The sequence below is a fragment of the Coffea eugenioides genome, chromosome 4 (genome assembly GCF_003713205.1).
Source record: "Coffea eugenioides isolate CCC68of chromosome 4, Ceug_1.0, whole genome shotgun sequence".
NCBI lineage: Eukaryota > Viridiplantae > Streptophyta > Magnoliopsida > Gentianales > Rubiaceae > Coffea > Coffea eugenioides.
This window is the reverse complement of record NC_040038.1, coordinates 4,132,772-4,151,496: the sequence shown is the minus strand read 5'-3', so window position 1 is coordinate 4,151,496 and position 18,725 is coordinate 4,132,772. Positions and strand designations below refer to the sequence as shown.

The 18,725-nt window shown below is 37.1% G+C and overlaps 4 protein-coding genes across 5 annotated transcripts; 1 reads left to right on the top strand and 3 right to left on the bottom strand.

Moving 5' to 3' along the window:
* The first annotated feature begins 4,536 nt into the window (after positions 1–4,536).
* Positions 4,537–9,020, top strand: LOC113767710 (ubiquitin receptor RAD23b). Its single transcript, XM_027311888.1, has 12 exons — positions 4,537–4,852; positions 6,201–6,362; positions 6,553–6,591; positions 6,680–6,741; positions 6,818–6,868; positions 6,953–7,130; positions 7,203–7,337; positions 7,420–7,485; positions 7,742–7,789; positions 7,874–7,983; positions 8,544–8,622; positions 8,747–9,020. Exons 1-12 carry the CDS (start codon positions 4,787–4,789, stop codon positions 8,861–8,863), a joined length of 1,113 nt encoding a protein of 370 aa, XP_027167689.1. The 5' UTR covers positions 4,537–4,786; the 3' UTR covers positions 8,864–9,020.
* A 2,092-nt stretch (positions 9,021–11,112) lies between these two features.
* On the bottom strand, positions 11,113–12,429 carry LOC113767933 (glucan endo-1,3-beta-glucosidase-like). Its single transcript, XM_027312138.1, has 2 exons — positions 12,354–12,429; positions 11,113–12,071 (listed from the first exon to the last, which is right to left on the bottom strand). The coding sequence occupies exons 1-2, from the start codon at positions 12,427–12,429 to the stop codon at positions 11,113–11,115; spliced, it is 1,035 nt and encodes a 344-aa protein (XP_027167939.1).
* A 293-nt stretch (positions 12,430–12,722) lies between these two features.
* On the bottom strand, positions 12,723–13,745 carry LOC113769604 (glucan endo-1,3-beta-glucosidase-like). The gene has a single exon (XM_027314112.1). The coding sequence runs from the start codon at positions 13,743–13,745 to the stop codon at positions 12,723–12,725; it is 1,023 nt and encodes a 340-aa protein (XP_027169913.1).
* Positions 13,746–14,700: 955 nt separating this feature from the next.
* LOC113767584 (probable serine incorporator) lies at positions 14,701–18,691 on the bottom strand. 2 transcript variants are annotated; one of them, XM_027311729.1, is made up of 7 exons: positions 18,533–18,691; positions 18,168–18,412; positions 16,986–17,225; positions 16,622–16,733; positions 16,290–16,464; positions 15,839–16,085; positions 14,701–15,206 (listed from the first exon to the last, which is right to left on the bottom strand). In XM_027311729.1, the coding sequence occupies exons 2-7, from the start codon at positions 18,349–18,351 to the stop codon at positions 14,923–14,925; spliced, it is 1,242 nt and encodes a 413-aa protein (XP_027167530.1). In that variant the 5' UTR covers positions 18,352–18,412; positions 18,533–18,691; the 3' UTR covers positions 14,701–14,922. The 2 variants fall into 2 exon arrangements, with proteins under 2 accessions (XP_027167530.1, XP_027167531.1); XM_027311730.1 differs by having other exon boundaries at positions 18,168–18,363.
* Between the last annotated feature and the right edge of the window lie 34 nt (positions 18,692–18,725).

Here is an 18,725-nt window from a genome sequence, read left to right as displayed (position 1 = left end):
AAGGTATTTTGGATTATGTGCACTCTGATTGTGGGGACCTTCCAAAACAATTTCTTCGAGAGGCAAAAATTATTTTGTTACCTTTGTCGATGATTTCTCTCGAAGAGTATGGGTGTATACTATGAAGGCGAAAAGTGAAGTATTAGAAATTTTCATCAAGTAGAAAAGATGGTGGAAACTTAAACAAAAAGAAAGATTAAACATTTTCGAACAGACAACGGAGGTGAATACACTAGTGATCCGTTTATGGAGATCTGTGAAAATGAAGACATTGTTCGGCACTTCACAGTCAGAGATACACCACAACAGAATGGGGTGACAGAGCGTATGAACCGGATATTGGTGGAAAAAGTTCGGTATATGTTGTTCAATGCTGGGTTGGACAGACAATTTTGGGCTGAGGTTTTAACATATGCAAATCATCTCGTTAATCGCTTACCATCAACTGCTATTGGCGGCAAAACGCCATTAAAAAAATGGTCGGAAAAACCTGTTACAGATTATGATTCCTTACATGCGTTTGGTTCTACTGCATATTATCATATTAAAGAATCAAAGTTGGATCCAAGGGCAAAGAAGGCACTCTTTGTGGGGACCACGACAGGCATTAAAGATTATCGCCTTTGGTGTCCTGAGACAAAGAAGATAGTTTTCAGCAGGGATGTCACTTTTGATGAATCTACCATTTTAACAAAGGTAAATGTACAGCAGAATGATGGTACTCCCCAACAAGTGGAGAGCACTCCTAAGCATGTGAAATTTGAAAGAAGCATTATCAGACCAACAGTGGATATAGGAGCAGATGAAAGGACTCCTATGGTAGAAGAATAATTAACTGAAAAAGGCGTTCCACTTGGAGAGTTTTCACAGCAACTTGAATCAATTGCATTGAGTAAGCCAAAAAAGAATATCAAAATACTTGTTCGGTATGTTAATATGGTAGCTAATGCATCTGCAATTGTAATATATGAAGTTCCTACAACTTATCTTGAAGCTGTCCAAAGTTCAGAGAAAGGAAAATGGAGGACAACCATGGAAAAAGAAATGCAGTCCCTTTATAAGAATCAGACTTGATAACTCGTCAATCTGTCAAAGGGAAAGAAGGCAATTGGGTGCAAGTGAATATATGCAAAGAAGAAAGGATTTCCTGACAAATCTGGTGTTTGCTACAAAGCAATATTGGTTGCTAAAGGCTACACTCAGAAGGAGGGAATTGATTACAATGAAGTGTTTTCTCCAGTCGTGAAACATTCCTCCATCAGAATTTTATTGGTTTTGATAGCACAATTGGATCTGGAACTTGTCCAATTAGATGTAAAAATTGCGTTTTTACATGGTGACTTGGAAGAGGAAATCTACGTGATTCAGCCAGAAGAATTCAAAGTTGCTGGTAAAGAAAAGATGGTGTGTAAGCTTGACAAATCGTTGTATGGATTGAAACAATCTCCAAGGCAGTGGTACAAGCGATTTGACAAGTTTATGATGGGGCAGAGGTACACAAGAAACAAATATGATGACTGTGTATATTTGCGCAAGTTACGAGATGGATCCTACATATATCTTCTTCTTTATATTGATGATATGTTGATAGCTTCCAAGGATCAAGGTGAGATTGAAAAATTAAAATCTCATTTGAGTCGAGAGTTTGAAATGAAGGATTTCGGTGAAGTCAAGAAAATTCTCGGCATGGAAATAAGCAGAGATAGAAGATTGGGAAGGCTTTATTTGACTCAGAAAGAGTATCTTAATAAAGTATTAAAGAGGTTTGGCATGAATGAAAAGACCAAACCTGTTAGTATTCCACTTGCTCCTCATTTCAAGTTCAGTGTATCGTTATCTCCAAAGAATGATGCAGAACGAGAATATATGGCAAAGGTACCATATGCAAATGCGGTGGGTAACTTGATATATGCTATGGTGTGTACAAGACCCGACATTTCACAAGCAGTTGAAATTCTGAGCAGGTACATGCATGATCCTGGCAATGAGTATTAGCAGGTTGTGAAATGGATTTTATGGTACATTTTGAATACCATAGATGTTGGATTAGTATTTAAGCGGGATGAGAAGATTGGTTAAGGCGCAGTTGGATATTGTGATTCCGACTATGCAGGTGATCAAGATACACATCGATCAACGATTGGGTATGTGTTTACACTTACTAAGACACCAGTCAGTTGGAGGTCTACCTTACAGTCAAGCTTTGTCTACTATAGAGACGGAATATATGGCAGTTACGGAGACTGTTAAGGAAGTAATTTGGGTTTATGGGTTGCTTGATGAATTGGGAATCGGACAGAAGCCTTTCAAAGTTCATTGTGATAGTCAGAGTGCTATTCATTTAGCAAAGAATCAGGTTTATCATGCAAGGACGAAACATATCGACGTACGATATCATTTTGTGTGGAAGATTTTGGAAGATAGTACGATACTACTTCAAAAGATTCAGACCAAGGAGAATCCTGCCGATATGCTTACAAAGGTTGTGACAACTATCAAATTTCAACATTGTTTGAATTTGATAAATGTTGTGCACAACTTGAAGATTGGTGCTTGACAACGCATTTGAAGACTCCACCGAATTTTGAGGGAAAAGATTTGTATTTTTGGTGGGATTAGAAATTATGCCAAGGTTGAGATTTGTTGAATTCAAAACCAAGCCTCGATTATTGAATTTGAAATAGCCAAAATTGTTGAATTATTTGACACAATTACAATCCCACATCGGTGGATTTATGAATTGGAGAAGGTTTTGAAAGCTATAAATAAGCTCTCTACATTCTCAATTAAGATATACCAAACAAGAGCATCATAACTTGTCGATAGTGTCCGAGGACGTAGGCAAATTAGTCGAATCTCGTTAAATTCTGGTGTTCTATTTTATTGTCTATTTAGTAGCTATATTTGTAGGTATATTTGTATTGAGTTATTGTGCAATTAATTGCATATATAGGTGATTCTATCTAGGAAATTGGTACTTAAACAGACCAATGTGCCTCACCAAATATTTCCTGAGAATTACTATTTTACAATTTTAGATACAATAATTTACTCGTTATACCTTAATTTGGTAGAGCTTCCGCAACACCAACAATTGTTTTAAGGTCAATAATGAACTTGGATTCTTCCATTCTAATTCTGCTTCACTCATTGACATATGCTGCTTCCATCCCAGTAACTCTGTTGCACTCATTGACATATAATCCTTCCATGCATAAGCCAACTCCTGGGATTCGTTTTGATCATCATGATTATTCGTACTACTTTCCTCCATAAGTTTTCGAACCAGATGTAACGAGCAAATAATGTACTATGTTTTGAGGGATACGTTATGTACTTTATATATGCATTCGAGTATGGAAATTGACTTGCTAGTTTTTTCCGAGGTTTAGTTAGGTTATGTCTCCTTGTTATGGTACAACTTGGGTTAGCGATGATTAGTCAGAAACTAGTTAAGATTTGCAAGTCCCTAACCTGGATCGTCCTGAACCTTGTTGGGTTATGTTTCCCAATTCCAAACCTATCCGAATAAGGGCGTGTTTGGATTGCAAGATTTTCAAAAAAAAAAAAATTAAATTTTGTTTTGCTTACATCATACACACAATTTCCAACCACATTTTTATCATATCACAATTAGTGCTACAATAATTATTTCATATCACAACCTCCTATCCAAACAAATTTTGATTTTGATTTTTATCTTTTTTACGCATGAGCAACTATTGTTGGATTTTATAATAACTTCCCAAAAGGGGCTATTAGACATTTCAAGTAATAAAATCTTTTCTTAATTAATTGGTCAATTACAGTGAATACAAATGTTGGAGAACTGATTTGAATAATGAAGGCCAAAGGTGCCAAGTTCACCACCTTCTTTGAAGAGAAATCTAGGTAGGATTATAGTACAATAATTCACATTATTAAGTGGGAGAACTCATCCACTTATATTTACCTTGAAGTATTACTTGTAATTTTATCCAAAAAAAAGTATTACTTGTAATCTTTTAATACTTATAAGTCCCTTTTTTTTTCCTTTTAATAGGTTCAAAAAAAAAAGAAACGAATTTATTATTAACAGCACTAAGTAGCTGAATACACTTTTTGTGATGTGATATGAATAATTATCACGCTTTTGTGATATGAATGTATGCGAGATAAAAAAGTTATTGATATTATAAAAAAATGATTAAAAAATGTGTTTAGTAAACAAAGATTGTGTTTCGATAGATAAATATTTTCAAATAATATTTCGCACACATTATAAACATATTTTTCAACTTATCTTTTTATATTTCTAACTAAATTTTTATCTTATATACATCACATTATAAAAAGTACTACAATAATTATTTCAAATAATATTTCAAATAATACTCTATCCAAACACACATGTATTATTTCGGAAAACTTGGCCGTCCAAAATCTCTTTTGAGATGGCAAAGGGGTAAAAAAATGGAGTTGCGCATTTGCAACTTTCATTAATTAAAACCAAAAAAGAAAGAAAGAAAGAAAAAGGTTTACAAATTTGCAAGTCACGTCCTCCGTTCTTGCGCAGTCGCACAAAAAACACATTTATTTTGATTCCCTCTGGCGCTTCCTTTTCTGGAGCATTTCTTAATCAGCATTGCCTGGTTCTAGGGTTTCCTTTTTCCTCCAACTCTTTAATCCAAAGCCTCGAACTTCACCTACATATTTTTCCGTTCTGATTCGACCGAAATCGAAAAGCCTAGGACAAAATTTGTGCAAAAAAGCAAAAGAAGTCTCATCAAATTTCGAGTTCGCCGATATGAAGCTCACTGTGAAAACTCTCAAGGGCAGCCACTTTGAAATTAGGGTTCAGCCCAGCGACACTGTAAAATCCCTTTTCTTTTTTCATAACATATTATTGAAAATTATGTGATTTTGATATTACATTTGCATTTGTTTTCTGGTTTTTTATTTTTCAGTGTTGCTTCTTCTTTTTTTTTCAGTTTTGTTCGTTTCGCAGGCTCTTGTTTTATTTGATAAATTTGGAGATATCGTTCGCTTTTTCATGGTGCAAATAGGAAATATAGGGGTTTTTCAATTAAAGTTTTATCCTTTTTTTGTAAGATTTTTTGTTCTGGCATTTGCATTTAAGCTATGGTTTTAGCACTAATGATTGGTTTTTTTTTTTTGCCCCCTGTTTTTTGGTTCAAGCCCTGTTATAGATGATTTGGGGAACTTCATGTTTGTTGAGTGTACAAAAGGAAGCGAAGAAATGTTGAGAGCTTATATGGTTTAGGTAAACAATTGTTTGGTGGGCAGTGGGTTGTACTTGTTTTAGTTAGAGTAGTAGTGCTGGACTTTGAGCAATTTGAGAAATGGGTTATAGCTTGACAGGCGGTAGGTCTTATTTTGTGGCTAAAAATAGATAAATACGGAGGGGTTTCAAGTGGAGTGGTCTCTGACTTGTTGGTGGGATACAGTTCTGTGTTCCTCAATGGTTTTTTGGACAGGTATATACGACATCCTTATTTGTATAATTCTCATCAAATTTGTGCAGCTGTTGTGGAACTTTGCCAGATTTGGTGTTGGTTTTTGATTGCAGTGCTACTTCCATATCAGATCCTATGACAACAGTAGGCAATGGGTAACTTAATGAAGTAGAGAGAGAGAGAGAGAGAGTGAATGACGTGCTGGTTATGAGATTGATTTAGGGATCAGAGGTCTTCAAAAGAAGGGGAAAAGATAAAATATTGTTATCCAGTACCAAAGGCCCTTCAACCACCCCCCCCCCCTGGGGCCCAAAAAAAATAAAAAGGCTATTAATGTAGGCTGAGATTTTTTGGTTCTGACGATAGGAAACATGTGCAATAAGTATGGTGACTAATTGTGAATTGGAGAAGCCTGAGATTTATTTGATGGCGATGGAATTCAAATTGTGGCGCACTTATTAGTGGTATCAACATACAGCTTGGTTTGACAACAAAAACAATACAAAAGACAGATTTTTTTTTCTTTTTTTTTGTTCAGCTTAATTGTTTATATTTTGTGGTTTTAGCATATGTTGATTGTTTTCACTCTATTTATACCCTTCTCCAGTCAATGGTTCCCTTTGAGTATGTTGAATTGTTGGGTGCTTCAGAATTCTACCAGAAATGTTAAAACAAATATAAAATGGTCTTTTTGGTCAAACAATTTGTTTCTGAATGATTCAGATGCTACTTTTCTGGTTTCAGATTATGGCAGTTAAAAAGAACATTGAAGATATGAAAGGAAAAGATAGTTATCCATGTGGTCAGCAGTTATTGATTCATAATGGAAAGGTATTGAAAGATGAAAGTACCTTGGCAGAAAACAAAGTGTCTGAAGACGGGTTTCTCGTGGTCATGCTCAGTAAGGTATTGTCTTGTGCACCTCGTGTATTCCTTGTGTAATACCTTCTAGGTGGCACTTCTAGTGCTCAATGCTTCATGGCGTTGATGGTTATTCTTGTTATCTCTTAGCAACTCCTATAGAATCAGTATGACTTCTGAATATATAATTGGATGGTTACTTATCAATCTTTTTGGGTTATTTTCATGTCTGCAGAGCAAAGCTTCGGGCTCTGGTGGGACATCTTCTACCCTGGTATTTCTTAACGGATGGATATGTTATTTCTCTAGCAAGGGGTTATCTGTAATAATGAACTTGTTTTGTGTATTTTTCCCCTGTACAGCCTACAGCTACTGCTGCAGCAATTTCTAATCCTACACCACCTGAAGCTCCTCCTCCAGTCCTGTAAGTTGATGAAGGATGGTAAAAATCACCACTTTTATGTTAGGTTGTTGGTTAACAATGTAATGTTGCTTTATAGGGCCTCAAAGACCAATGCATCTGCTTCTAATCACGAGCCTCTGCCAGCTGGGTATGGATCTCAGTCATTGTAGAAGTTTTAGTGACTACAACTCTTATGAGAGAGTTAACATACATTGTTTTTGCCTTACAACAGTGCACCTTCCAATGCTTATGGAGAAGCTGCTTCTAATTTAGTTGCTGGCACTAATCTCGAGCAAACAATTCAACAAATAATGGATATGGGTGGTGGCACTTGGGACAAGGAAACAGTTACTCGAGCTCTTCGAGCTGCTTATAACAATCCAGAAAGAGCTGTGGACTATTTATACTCTGTAGGTTCTGTTACTTTTTCCTCCACCTTTAGCTTTGTCGTCCTCAATTGTTGACCTTGTCTTCCATATCAGGGAATTCCAGAAATGGCAGAAGTTGCTGTTCCAGTGGCTCCAACTGGGACTAATTCAGCGACGCAAACTGGTTTGGACTCTGATGTTGCTGTTTCTGGGGCACCCAACTCTTCTCCACTAAATTTGTTTCCTCAGGTCTCTCCTCAATTTTGCTGGTGTTTGCTATGTTTAATCATTTATACTGTATCTTACAAAGTCCAAGATGTATTCTTTCCAGGAGAATCTTTCTGGTGATGCTGGTGCAGGTCTTGGTTCTCTTGATTTTCTTAGGAACAACCAACAGGTGGTGGTTCATTGTTGCATAATTTGTACTTCAAGTAATCATATTTACACAACTCCAGAAAATGTTTGATGACAAAATTGATTACTTTGTTGATTTTCTCAAGGAGCAACATAATTTGTGGTTTTCTTGTTAATTTGGATTATGTTTTCTATGAAGTTAGAATAGCCAACTTTTGAATCTACCATTGGGCTTTTGCATTAGATCATCTCATACAGCAACTTTCTTTGTAACAATTGTTCTTTCATTTGCATTTCAGTTCCAAGCTTTGCGGTCAATGGTTCAAGCTAATCCGCAAATTTTACAGGTGTAGATTTGTATATGCTCTTTGCTATCATATGTGTTGATTTTTTTCTGTTTGGAAAGTCTAATGTTGTTTTATTTCTTACAGCCAATGCTTCAGGAGCTCGGAAAGCAAAATCCTCAACTACTGAGATTAATAGAGGAGCACCATCAAGAGTTTCTTCAATTAATCAGCGAACCAATGGATGGTTCTGAGGGGTGAGTGGCTACTCACTGTCTGGAAAATTCAAGGAACTGGAAAACAATTCCAGTCTCTCATATATTGAGTTATTACCAAAAACACATGATCGTTTTTCATTTTTAATTTGTATCAGTCATTTTTTGGGTCTTTTTTCTTTGAGAAGAGAGAAAGGGGGGGGGGGGGGTTCTGACCACTGAAACACCAGCCCAATGGGAAAAAAAGAACATATAATAAAACTGTTTCATTGTCCATTAGTTCATATTGGCAACAATTTTTTTTTTTGAAAGTCATAAGTTGCTGCTGTATTCAAGATTGTGCGTAGAAGGTTAGTTGGGCTATGTTTATTTTTTCTTTTACATATAATACTTGTTTGTTTCTGACAGGTGTTTGCCTGGTACTCTTTATCTCAATTCTAGAAAATGTTGGATATTTATAGATTTTCTGCTGGTGGTGGTGTATAGCTCTTTGACATTTGATCTTTTAATCTAGCTTCAACAAGCAGTTGACTTTGTTTGTCTAATGCAGTAATGATGAGCATGCCCGTACGTTTTGAATTTGATTTAGCTCCTTTTTCTAGGGATTTATTTGATCAGGCTGAGCAGGATATGCCCCATGCAGTTAGTGTCACACCAGCAGAGCAGGAGATCATTGAGCGAGTATGTGAATGCCTTCCCCTTTCTTATGGTTTCGTTTGTTACTTTGTATTTTTGACATTTTGAAAAGCTTTATTTGTACCATCTATTAACTATGCTAATAGCTGCTGGTTTTTTTTCAATTTAGCTTGAGGCAATGGGCTTTGATAGAGCCCTTGTTATCGAGGCCTTCCTAGCATGTGACCGCAACGAGGAACTGGCAATCAATTATCTACTTGAGAATGCTGGAGATTATGAAGATTGAACGCGGAAACATTCTATTTGAAGATTCTTTATTACGTATAGTTATAGTCCGGAACTTTTGAAGATCGTGTTTCCTGGAGTTTGTCAAACTTCTGTGTTTTACATTTTGATGGCTCCTAATTATAGAGACATTGTTAAGGCGGTTGTATGGTTCTGTATCATTTTCCCTTAAATCCCCCCCCCCCCCCCCCCCCCCCCTCTTCCTTTTCTCTAGTCCCATCCCTCGACTACTGCAATTAACCTCGCTCGTGGTTTTCCTGGAAACTGGTATAGAACGTTAGATTGGAGTTCAGAAAGCTCAACACTAAGCAAGGTTTCCATTTCTTTGATAATTATCGCAATCGCCTGCAATCATTTCCTGGCTGAATATTGGTTACGAGGCATGCAAATCAATAATGACTTTTAAGATTTTAATTCAGATTAAAGGGTCTCATTTCCCACGCCCGTACGGGACAGCAATCTTAGAGCATGAAACTAGCTGAACAAGATGTTCTGCAGTCTCTCCTCTACTTTGTATGCTTGTAATTGACCGGGCAGGTCGTAATTAAGGAGGTCATTCCCCTTTTCCGAGCCACTCTCATCCGCTATAAATGCTCATTTTGCATTCTAAAAAAGAGTGGATATCTAGTACCTAATTCCTAGTGTCTAGCGATTTCACAACTTCAAATATGGTTGATCTAATATTCCAACTTGCCCCTTCATATCTTGTCATGTTTGCCTGGATTTGTGAGTTCATTTTTTTCTTTGCAAACAAGGGTTGTGGACTGTTATCTGTATCGTTTGCTTGGCAGTTGGCTGTGGGTATCCACGAAAAGGTTGTGCATGTCCATTTTGCATTTGTCGTCGCAGCAATTCCTCTGTTTTGGTAAGGTGGTACAATAATTATTATTATCAGGCAAAGATAGATCCATGGTAGAACATGACTTGTTTGTAAAAGGTGGAATTCTAGGTCCATCCATCCACATATAGTCAGTGCCTTTCATTTGATTATTGGAAGAGAAAGCAACGTTAGACCTCAAGAAATCATCGGTGGGACATTTATGGGCTACACAACTGAAGTTGTGGGTTGAGCACATGGATATTCAATTGATGTTTGTACGAAAAAGGATTTCTTGTGCTCGAGTTTCCAGTTTCTTTGCAATAATAGCTCAATAATATTGCAAACCAAGGATAAAGGTTCATCATACATACCAAATACATATATATATATATATAAATATATGTATGTATATACACAAATGAATAGCTTGAGATTTTTATAGTCTTAGGAGATTTCGATTTTTGCTATCTCATTTCCCCTCCATTTCTTGCTTCTTCCCTCCCACCCTCTCCTCGTGAAAATAAGAAATTTGCTAACGAATTGCGCCACAGAAGTTTGAAATTTTTGCTTAAGCATCACTAATTCCACAAGCACAAGCACAAGACATTATGTTTAATTAAAATGTTTTTGTGGTAATTAAGGATTTATCATCTTAAGGTGTGCCTTTGTGAGTGTTAATGCAAGACTTCAGTTTAACACTTGAATACAATTTTTACTTGCATAGTTAAAGAGTACAATATGAAATTGTTCTCATAAACTTTCGCGGCTTCCTATTTGTAGCTAGGAACTTCAAAGAGAAAAATGTAAAGTTAATATTACATGTAAATTTCAAGACTTTCAAGCTCGCCTATGAATTGAGAAATTATACGATTAAAAAGAAGAGTAAATCTTATATACACTCGCAGTGTAACGCTATCATCGTTGGATCCATGATTTATGTGCAAAAATTGAATTTTAAATTTAAATTTTGTATAGTTGTCATTTATTTAACGTTGATACTGCATACATATTGTCAGTGTAGGAAAGATTAATCTTTAAAAAAAATATATATAGAGAGAGTATAAGACATGAAGAATACATTCCATAACAATAATATAGTTAATACAAACTAGAACGAAAACATCACAGGAATTAAAGATTCATGAATAATCTTTAAAGATTCTTTATTGAGTTCACTAAAATCTATAGTCGATTCTTATTCAAACCCCTATTCAAATTCTCGACGAACAAGAGGTATTAAGAAGAGCAAGACGGTATAAAATTCTATAAAATTTGAATCCAAAAGAACTTCTATAAAATTTAGAAAATGAGAAGAGCTTGGTTTAACTTCGTTATTATAATCTTTCCCCTCTTGTCATCGAAAGATACAAACCAAAATATAGGTCAAACATCGCACATTTAGTTAAGATCAGATATAGATCAATAACCAATTAGTTGAAGCTAACTGCATATTTGGGCTGCTTGTTTGGAGTGAAAAGGCCAAAATGTTTCTCAGTCTCATGTCCTGTTTTCTCATTTTCATCAAACATGGCAAACAAATAGGTCTCTATGGCCTTTCCAGGCCTCTTCGGAGTCCCTGATCCTGCCTTCACGTGATTAATCAAATTTTTGTAGTAAGTTCCAGCATTTTCCACTGAAGAAGCAGAACTTCCCTCAGATGGCCAGCCAGTCTCTGACACAACAATCTCGACAGTATTTCCACCTTCTTTCTCCAGAGCCCAGTAAAAAGCATCCAACATTGCATCATAAAGGTTTTCATACCCCAATGAACCGTCTTGAACAACAACTCCAGGTGACCTGAATAATGCATAATCAAGCTCTCCGTTGCCTTGATTACCAAGATAGGTAAAGTAAGGGTATATATTGACAAGCAATGGTGCATTGTGTCCGACTAGGAGATCAATAATAGGTTTGATGAATGGTTTGGCAACATCGCTGAATGAACCTTGTGATGGAGGGTTGGATGCACCTAAAAGAGGAGGATATGTTGAAGTTGAGACCTTGATTTGTTCCTGTAGACCTGCTGCTACAATTGCATTGTGCAAGTTTTCGATGGCAGGACCGATGAATGGAGCATATTCAGATTCAGGGGTCACTTCATTACCTACAGCTATGTATCTGAACTTGACATCAGGCCAATAGGTTTGTACATTGTTGTGAATCCAGATAGGAGCTACTGAAGCATCTGTTGCAAGTGGTTTAACATCTTCGAATGATACATCGACGAGGAGTTCTATGTTGCTCCCTCTTAGAGCATTGAGAACTTCTGGTACTGGGGAATAAATTCTCATTTTTGTGATGCCTTTTTCCTTGTATAGATTTATAGCATCCTGTTTTGAAGGTAAATTGTTACCATTCAGCCCATAGCAGACACCTATTGGCAGTGCTCCTGCATAAGAAAGATCATGTATAGACGTATGTTGGTGTCAAATGCAGTTGCTATCATTAATTTGAGCATCACTAGCCATATAAATGTGAACTCATTCATCATATCACCAAATGAATAATTTCATGTACAAAGTTTTGAATATTTCTATCATTTTCTACCAGAAAACAAGAAACCAAAAAATGATAACTAGTAGGCTTTCTCGCAGACATAAATTCATGCAATCATGCTCGGACCAAATACATATACATAGCTATATATATATTGAAAGAGATGGATATTGACCTGCTGATATAGTGAAAGGAAGCAGGATCAGTCCAAGAAGTGAAAGCGTAGATGGCTTTAGAGCTTTGGCGATCATTATTGAGTAGAGTCTAATGATCTGAAGTTTGGGGAAAAAAAAAAGGAAAATTAAAGACAAACTCAAAAGTCGAAGGATTTATAATCCTAATTTGTGTGGGCACACCGTAGCAGCCCTTTTTATAGGGAGGGAAAAGAAGAAGAAATGGTATTGGCTCTGAAAGAATTAAAGAAAAGGAAGAGAAGGCTGAAGAAATAAAGCCAAACAACAAATTAACAGACCACATGAGTAGCAAGACTTCTGAGGAGCTGTTACGAGATGTTATTGACATTGCTAGTTATATTGTACTCTGATTAATTGAAATTAATTGAATACTTGGGCTGTTGGTTAGGACTGAAGAGGCCAAAATGCCTTTCCGTCTGAGCTCCTGGCTTCTCATTTTCATCAAACATGGCAAACAAATACGTTTCTATAACCCTTCCAGGCCTCTTTGGAGTCCCCACTCCTCCCTTCACATGATTGACTACATTGTTGTAGTAAATTCCAGCATTTTTTAATGAAGCAGCAGGAGGATTTCCGCTAGATGGCCAGCCAGTCTCCGATACAACGATCTCAACGTTACTACCACTTTCTCTCTCCAGAGCAGAGTAATGAGCATCCAACATAGCATCAAAAAGGTTCTGATATCCCAACAAACCATCTTGAACAACAATTCCAGGCGAGGTGAATAGTGCATATTCAAGCCCAACATTGGCTTGATCACCAATGTAGCCGAAGTACGGATATATATTGACTAGTAATGGCGCATTATTTTGTACCAGGAAATTAATTATAGGTTTCATAAATAGCTTCGAATCATTCCCGAAGGAACCTTGTGAAGGAGGAGAGGAAACAGCTAAGAGAGCTGTGTATGTTGCCGTTGAGACCTTGATCTGGTCCTGAAGACCCGCTGCTATGATTGCGTTTTGCAAGTTTTCCATGGCAGGAAAAATGTACTTAGCATTGTCAAAATTAGGCAACACTTCATTTCCGACAGCTATGTATTTGAATTGAACATCTAGTACGTAGCGCAAGACATTGTCTTGAACCCAGCGAGCGGCTGCTGAAGCATCTGATGCAAGGGGCTCAATGTCTTCGTTGGCTACATCGACAATAAGTTCTATGTTGTTTCCTCTTAGAGCGTTGAGGACTTGTGGAAATGGGGCGTATATTCTCATTTTTGCAATGCCCTTTTCATTGTAAAGATTTATAACATCCTGCGTAGAAGGTAGATCGTTGCCATTTAATCCATAGCAGACGCCTATTGACTGTGCCCCTGCACGTGATATTCTGAGAGTAAGCAGAAACAGCCCAATAAGAGCCAGCATAGATGCCATGAGAGGCTTCTTGATTACAGGGGGAGAAGATAGCAATGCAAAAAAATGGAAGAAAAAGAAGTTTTTCTAATCTCAAAAGGTTCGCACTGCATATACATATGTTAACAATGCCGAATAGCAGTGCCTCTTATAGGAGAATACGCTATGACTGGGACAAACAAACCAAGTAAACCTCAGAAATGAAACATGGCAGAAGTAGTAGTAGTAAAGACTGAACCTTGGAAATGTGTACTTAATCAAAGAAATGTTTTTATTACCCGCTCAGAGCTCAATCCCAACATCCCAGTCAATTTGAAAATTAATGACACGCATTTGAATATTTTATGGGTTTAATGGCATTGGTTATTTAAATAAGCCTTCAACACAGTGAATTGCTGAGAGTTCATTCAGTCACAGGAAAAGCCGCGGCGCCATTGAACCAAGTCTCCTAGTTCAGATGAGTGTAGGACAACCCAATTCTTCTTCTGACTTCCTATTATTTCCTTCAGCTTCTGTGGCGTTTAGCTGCAGAATACGTCTTTGAAACCCATGTAAGAAAGAATACTGGGCCTTCACTTGTTTAGTTATTATTTTCAATGACTCTAATTCACTTCAATTTGAAAATCATTTTGAGGTTTTCTTTCCATTTTTTATTTATGTATTCGTGAGTCGGAACTTTTTCTTTTTCTTTTTTTTTTTAAGAAGAGAAGGAACTTAGATAAGTAATCTTGCCATCTTGGTGGTGTTTTAGCAAAGTGTTACTTTCCAACAGCCTAAAAGACAAATATCATGCTTTCATTTTTCTCAAAACAGTAAAAGCGAAAACCACATATTTTTTGTTTATATTGAACAGCTTTCTGTTAAAAACGAGCACAAGTGTAGTAGCGATAACCGGTGAACATAGCAAGGCTGACCTTTATGCCGGCTATGACAGAAAAATAAGGCAGAAAATTAATGAATCGCTACAGCACATCCAGATCAAAATCAAAATTCAACTCTCAACAAGTAATGAACACAAGCTTAAACAATTTTTCCACTGCGAGATTTAAAGCCATCCATCCACAGCTTTCAACACATTAATGCAGCACAACCGTACGACATTCTGCTTTCTACTAAACGAGGTGATTACATGTTTGACTTCCCACAACAGTCATTGCAAACATTTACACAGACAGCCACCAAGTATCCGAACAATAAATCAGAACTCGCGTTCTGGGAATAAAATAGGTGCAACCAGTGACCACAGGAACAACGCAGCGGTTGCCCAACCTGTTACAATTCGGACCCAAACAGATGGCCACCCCACATCAACCAACTTCCCGCTCTCTCCCACTGAAGTTGACCATCCTGTAAGGAGCATTGCAGAGTACATGCTAGCAAGTGAAAAGATCAAGTGGAAGAAGGAATACGAATATGTAACTGGCTTGGCCTTTTCTTTCTCCTCCTCTTTGTCTGCCTTGTCTAATGGTAATAATGGTTTCCCTTCATTGGTAAAAATCCAATAGTCAGACACTGTTCACGAAATATCTCACTAAATTTTGCTGCAAAGAAGTGACTAGGACTAAGGAGTTCTTTTCGGTAACACCACAAAACCACATATAACTAAACGCCAGAAGTTAAGTAGCAGGTAGTGGAAAAACATTTTAGTAGGTCGGTCAGAGGAAACAATTGACCAGTCCAACAAATAGCAAACCAGAGACAAATAGGGTACACCTATTGAGCTTCACAAATTGTAATCAACACTACAACTCCATTTTAAACACGGAGAAAACTGAAGGAGAAAACCAGTATCTTGAACTGACATCCAACAACTTAATAGTTACATTCCTTCTAAGCTTTGCATATTCAGAAAGGAAAGGAGACCATACAATACAAAAACCAAGAACAAAAATATCAAACATTCCTGTTACAGTTCACTTTGTATGATCGAGAAAAAGGGTAACAAAGATCATGAAAATGTCTTGTTTTAGTTTACTTCAACTCAAATAATCTTGAAGCCATTCCAACACCAAGTTACTGGCAACAAACATCAATGAAATTGATGTATTTCTAGTCCATATTATTGAAACAGATCCTAGGCATCTTTGCTCGACACAATGAAATAAGATCCTCACCTGCCCGGGGTGAGCTTGGAGGGGAGGGGGAGAGCAAGGTTGTAGAAGATCCAGCCCGAACAGCAGAGTAAACAACAGAGAGCACAGTGGTGAGTAGACCAATAGTTAGTGTGCTAGTGGAAACAGCTTTTGAATGCTTGTGAAGGCCATTGCACTCATAATCCCTTGGTTCGCTGGCAAGTCCACTATAGCAGAGATACATGCAGTACAATGAAATAACTGAAGCAGGCAAGATGCTCCCACCAACCTATTTGTGCCAATTTCAGTTGTGAGCAATATCATCAAGAACTACTTAAATGCAGCATTATCACATCTTACCCATGTTGAACATCTATGCACTTAATTCCATTAGAATTAAGGAAGCTCAGTACATAATATACCCCAAATAAAAAAGACCAAGGAAAAGGATATTTAATACTTCTGGTCAGAGAATGAAATCTAAGAAACTTACTGATGGATGTAGTGTCACCACAGCAAATGCAAACACAGAGATCAGAGTCATCACAATAAAGAAAGTGTTGAGCCCACAGTCATGTCCAGAAGCAGTAAAAAGATAGAAGAGAAGCCCAGAGAAGGCAAAAGTTGCCACATAGCACACAAGAGAGATGACGAGCAAAGCCATATACCTGCAATACATGAATGAAAGAAACAGAAAAAGAACAACATTAAAAATAGTTAGAAGAGCCAATCTAAATCAAAGTGTGGTAAAAGTAATAGAATCTTGAACAAAATGGTGGTCTAGAAGTAAGTGAGAACTGCTAATATAAAACAAAGTAAGCTAACCAAAACTTCTCATCATAGCCGACCCATTTGGCATTCCATCCATGAACAAAGTCCAACAAAAGCACAACTTGAACAAGAAGAAAGAATCCCGCACCAAACTTTGATGTTGTCTCTGCGTTTAACAGATGAAATACTAAGCATACTCCAGGTCATGAAGAAAAAAGAAAAAATTGCAAAAGGAAAGAGAGATGAGGATTAGTTGGCCATTATCCAAAGATTGTAATACAAATTTACCATTTTTCCAACAATGGATAATCCATTACGTGAAGCATTTGCCCCAAATCAATTAACACCACATATAAAGAAACTTTAAGGACAAGGACAATCCATAACCATGGGAAAACCTCAAAAAGATATGGCTTACCATAGAAGCTAATGATTTCATTTGGAACAAAAAACATCAAAATCACAAGAAGACACCAACAAATGATCTTTATCATCCATCCGCCATGGTGCACACTATCCCGAGGATCCTTCTGGTTTTTTATGCCCATCATGAAGACAGCTAGAATCGTGAAAAATAAGAAGTTTCCCAAACTAACTCGCAACACAGCATCTGTTTCAAACCACTCTCTATCCGGTGTTTGATGGAAATGATTAATCCCTGGGGAGAAAACCAAATAGCTGTCATCTTCATTATAACTGATTTAGGAATAAAACAATGATGCCTATTGACAATTTAAATTTTTCCCCCCTTATTTGCCTCTCTCTCAATTTATTACCTGGTTCCTAGAGGTCTATGAATATATGTAGGCAGCATAGCAGATGAGAAGCCAAGTAAAATTGATCAAGGGCAGAATTCACTTGTTTTTATGAACCAAAGTTAATGCGAGTTTAAAATTGCTCAACAAAGTAAAAGTTTGAGCTACAGAATATATATATCCTTCTCCAATTTCCCAGAAAAGCAAAATACATCAAAAGAAAATCAAAACGAAGATACATTTTCCTTTAGTTGGCTAACCAGGCTGCAGAGACACGTAGCTGTGCAGTACAGGCCACTGAAGCAACAGTTAGAAACTCAAACTTAACAGAAGACATTTTTTAAAATAGATTCCCCTTCAGAAGGGATGAACAAAGAAGGAGAGAGAAGCAGGCAATATGAAATTCATGTTTTAAGATGGCAAAACAAGGCCCTCAACCACAAGGTAGTATTTCATTGTCCACCTAGTCTCTCATTCGATCACTTCTTTTCCCTATCAAAAAGATCATTCTTTTTAACTCTTCAGCTCGCAAAGCCCTTTTCATATGTTTTTCATTTCATACTTGATAACCACCTTAATAATCTTAACTAGTAGCACTTAAAAAAGCACTGCCTGGATATTGAACTGGTATCTAGAATAAATGAACCACGTTAACTATACAAAAATTCAGCTACGTCTCCAACTTAAGACCAAATTTGCCCTAAAGTACACAATTATAAATCAGAATTCTTTCCTCCTGCAACTAGTCCAACACTAAGATAATGCGTATTCACCCAAAAATCATGCAACAAAAAAAAAAAGAGAAATTTTGCTAGTAAAAGACAGATAATCCAGTGGCTGCTTACAGGGGATTTTTTCCATGAGAGGTGCAGCAACTTCTCTAAGAATCCAAGAAACGATTAACGATAACGCAAAGAGGCCACAGTAGGCAATCCGAGCCGATTTACGGCTGATTCCGGACACCACCGTCCGGCAGGCGTCGCAGGCGCACCCGGCGCAGCATGACGCTAGGCATGTAGCTGCCCACATCTTTAGCTTCCACTACTTTAACAGATTGATCAAAAACCGTCCAGCACTGATTGATCAAACCCTAGAAATAACAGATGCAGTGACTAAATGGCAATAATTTATTTTTAAAAAAAAAACAAACAAACTAGTGCAAAATTGGTGTAATTCCCGGTGAAATAGATGGCTTAGGTTTTAGTTGTACCTTTTGCTCTTTTTCTGGTGATCGGAGGGTGAAAAGGTAAGGGGAATTAGATGATCAAAGGCGGATGGAAGAAGGGGAGAAATTGGGAAAGACTAGAAGAAAGAATCCATTGATGAACGATGACTCTGGTAACTTTGGAATGAGGACCTGGTTGTATTCCACTATTGAGACTTGAGAGATTGGTCCTAAATTG